This window comes from Otolemur garnettii, unplaced genomic scaffold (assembly GCF_000181295.1).
Source record: "Otolemur garnettii isolate 467f Iridium unplaced genomic scaffold, OtoGar3 scaffold00050, whole genome shotgun sequence".
NCBI classification, from domain to species: domain Eukaryota; kingdom Metazoa; phylum Chordata; class Mammalia; order Primates; family Galagidae; genus Otolemur; species Otolemur garnettii.
The window spans coordinates 9,381,489-9,384,734 of NW_003852445.1; the positions used below are offsets into that span (position 1 = coordinate 9,381,489).

At 43.3% G+C, this 3,246-nt stretch overlaps 1 protein-coding gene across 1 annotated transcript in view; it reads left to right on the forward strand.

Moving 5' to 3' along the window:
- The window catches only part of STARD9 (StAR related lipid transfer domain containing 9), a 128,224-nt gene that overhangs the window by 9,737 nt on the left and 115,241 nt on the right, over nucleotides 1–3,246 (forward strand). The window contains 1 exon segment of the mRNA XM_012806315.2: nucleotides 2,975–3,157. Coding sequence (XP_012661769.1) covers nucleotides 2,975–3,157 — 183 coding nt within the window.

The following is a 3,246-nucleotide window of genomic DNA, read 5'->3' on the forward strand; positions in this document are numbered from 1 at the left end:
TTTTTTTTTTTTTTTGAGACAGAGTCTTACTTTGTCACCCTTGGTAGAGTGCTGTGGCATCACAGTTGACAGCAACTTCAAACTCTTGCGCTCAAGTGATTCCCTTGCTTTAGCTTCCCAGTACCCACCAGAACTCCTAGCTATTGTTAGAGATGGCATCTGCTCTTGCTCAGGCTGGTCTCAGACTCCTGAGCTTAACAATCTACCCAGCTTGGCCTCCCAGAGTAGTAGGATTACAGGCATGAGCCACTGCGTCCAGCCTCCTGTTTCTTAGTTATCTCTGTTCCCTAATCACTTCATCTATTTTGTTCTGAGATCTCATATTTTTGGTTCTTTTTTTTTTTCTTTTTCTTTGAGACAGAGTCTCACTATGTCACCCTCAGAGTACTGTGGTGCCACAACTCACAGCAACCTCAAATTCCTGGGCCCAAGCAATTCTCCTCCCCTAGCCTCCCAAGCAGCCAGGACTACAGGCACCCGCCACAATGCCCAGCTGTTCTTCAATTGCAGTTGTCATGGTTGTTTAGCAGGCCCAGGCCAGGTTTGCACCCGCCAGCCTCAGCACATGTGGCCAGCACCCTAACCACTGTGCCATGGGCGCCAAGCCATATTTTTGGTTCTTAATAAATCTCAGTCAAGATCAAGATCGCTTTATTTATTTATTTTTGGGACAGAGTCTCAGGCTGTTGCCCTGGGTAGAGTGCTTTGGCATCATCATAGCTCACAGCAACCTCCAACTCTTAGGCTCAAGTGATCCTCTTACCTCTGTTTTTGTATGTGTAGTAGAGACAGGATCTCCCTCTTGCTCAGGCTGGTGTCCAACCAGTGAGCTGTCTTGGCCTCCCAGAGTGCTAGGAAGGATCAAACTTTAATCTGTCCCCTACACACCTCTCTACTTGCTTACTCCTTGAGGTCAGTTATCCACTAAGAATCTCTTGATCATTCTGACAGCCTCATTGGTCTATAGTTTGTGATGGCTAGTGCCAGGATTGTCTTTCTCAGTCCAGAGGCTAAATTTGAAGTAGTTAAGCCATTTCTGAGAATAATGCCATTCTCCCCAGTACCTGGAGATCTATGCAATTTCGAGCTGTGGCTCTACCTCAAATGGTCAGATTGCTCCTGCTCTTATATCCAATATGGCTTCAAATTTAATGGAGATGCATACTCCAAGGATCTCAGTGAAAGCCTCAGGTTGATCGAGCCTGTCATGCCCAGGGGTTGAACTCCTCAGAGTTTCCCCATATCCTCTGCAGATATACTTAGAGAAGAAATAATGCAGGTTGAACATCCCCAATTCGAAAATCTGAAAACTGAAATCCTATAAAATCTGTAAATTTTTGAGTGCTTATATGGCCCCATAAATGGAAAAATTTCACACTTAACTTCATGTGAAAAGTTGCAGTCAAATTGCAGTTAAAACTTTGTTTCAGGCTTGACACCTGTGGCTCAAGTGGCTAATGCGAAAAAAAACAAAAAAAAAAAACAAAAAAACTTTGTTTCATGCACAAAATTATTATTTTTGAGACAGAGTTTCACTTTGTCACCCTCAGTAGAGTGCCATGGTGTCATAGCTCAGAACAACCTCAAACTCTTAGGCTCAGGCTATCCTCTTGCCTCAGCCTCTTGAGTAGCTGGGACTACAGGTGCCCACCACAACACCTGGCTACTTTTTTAATTTTTAGTAGTGATGGGGTCTCGCTCTTGCTCAGACTAGTCTTGAACTTTTTTTTTTTTTTTTTTTTGGAGACAGAGCCTCAAGCTATCCCCCTGGGTAGAGTGCCATGGCATCACGCTCACAGCAACCTCCAACTCCTGGGCTCAAGCAAGTCTCCTGCCTCAGCCTCCCAAGTAGCTGGGACTACAGGTGCCCGCCACAACACCTGGCCATTTTTTGGTTGCAGCCGTCATTGTTGTTTGGCGGGCCTGGGCTGGGGATTCGAACCCGCCACCTTAGGTGTATGTGGCTGGCACCTTAGCCGCTTGAGCCACAGGCGCTGAGCCTAGTCGTGAACTTCTGAGCTCAAGCAACATACCTGCCTCGGCCTCCCAGAGTGCTAAGATTATAGGCATGAGCTGTTAGTGTTAAGATTATAGTCATGCGCTTCCAGAGTGCTAAGATTATAGTCATGTGCTTCCAGAGTGCTAAGATTATAGGCATGAACTGTACCTGGCCATGCACAAAATTATTTAAAAATACTCTATAATGGCTTGGCACCCATAGCTCAGTCGTTAGGGCACCAGCCACATACATCAGGGCTGGGGGATTCTAACCCAGCCCAGGCCTGCTAAACAACACTGACAACTACAACAAAATAATAGCCAGGCATTGTGGCCAGTACCTATAGTCCCAGCTACTTGGGAGGCTGAGGCGAGAGAATCACTTAAGCCCAAGAGTTAGAAGTTGCTGTGAGCTGTGACACCATAGCACTCCGCCAAGGGCAACACAGTGAGACTTTGTCTAAAAAAAAAAAAAAAAAACTCTATAAAATTACCTTTAGGCTGTGTGTACCCATATAAGGTGCTATGAAACATAAATTTCCTGGATAGACTTGGGTCACATCCCCAAGATATCTAACTTGATATATGCAAACTTTCGAAAAATACAAAAAATTGTGAAATCCCCCAAAATCTGAAGCAGTTTTAATCCTAAGCATTTCAGATAAGGGATATTCAATCTGTAGTAATAAGAAGCCCAGAGGAGGAGAGAATTTCTGTCCCAAGCTTTCTTAGATTTCATAAGGTTGGTTTACATATATATATGCTGATATATGATAATATGATAGAGGAAATTAGTTCTCTGGCACTTTGTACCTCATGAAATGGAGACAAATTACCTTTTTTTTCTTTTTCGGGAGGATAAAATAAACATTCTCATGACCAGTCCATGTCTCTATAATTAGAGAGTAATCAAGTGCCTTTGGCTAGATTCTGATACTAAGGTAGAAAAGACACTGGATTCTTTCTTTGATTCTAGGTGGACAATCGACCAGATAGCTTTGGGGACTCCCGGGAGAAGATTGTGGCATTTGGCTTTGATTACTGCTACTGGTCGGTGAACCCAGAGGACCCCCAGTATGCATCTCAGGATGTGGTAATGTCATTTATCATTTTAATTTCACTCTCCTCAGTTCTTTTTTTAAAAAATTATTTAAAATGTGTATTATAAAGATACTACTGAAGGTTGTTATGGCATAACTGCGCAGATTGGAAGTACGATAATTGGTACTTTGATTTTTTTTTCTATTT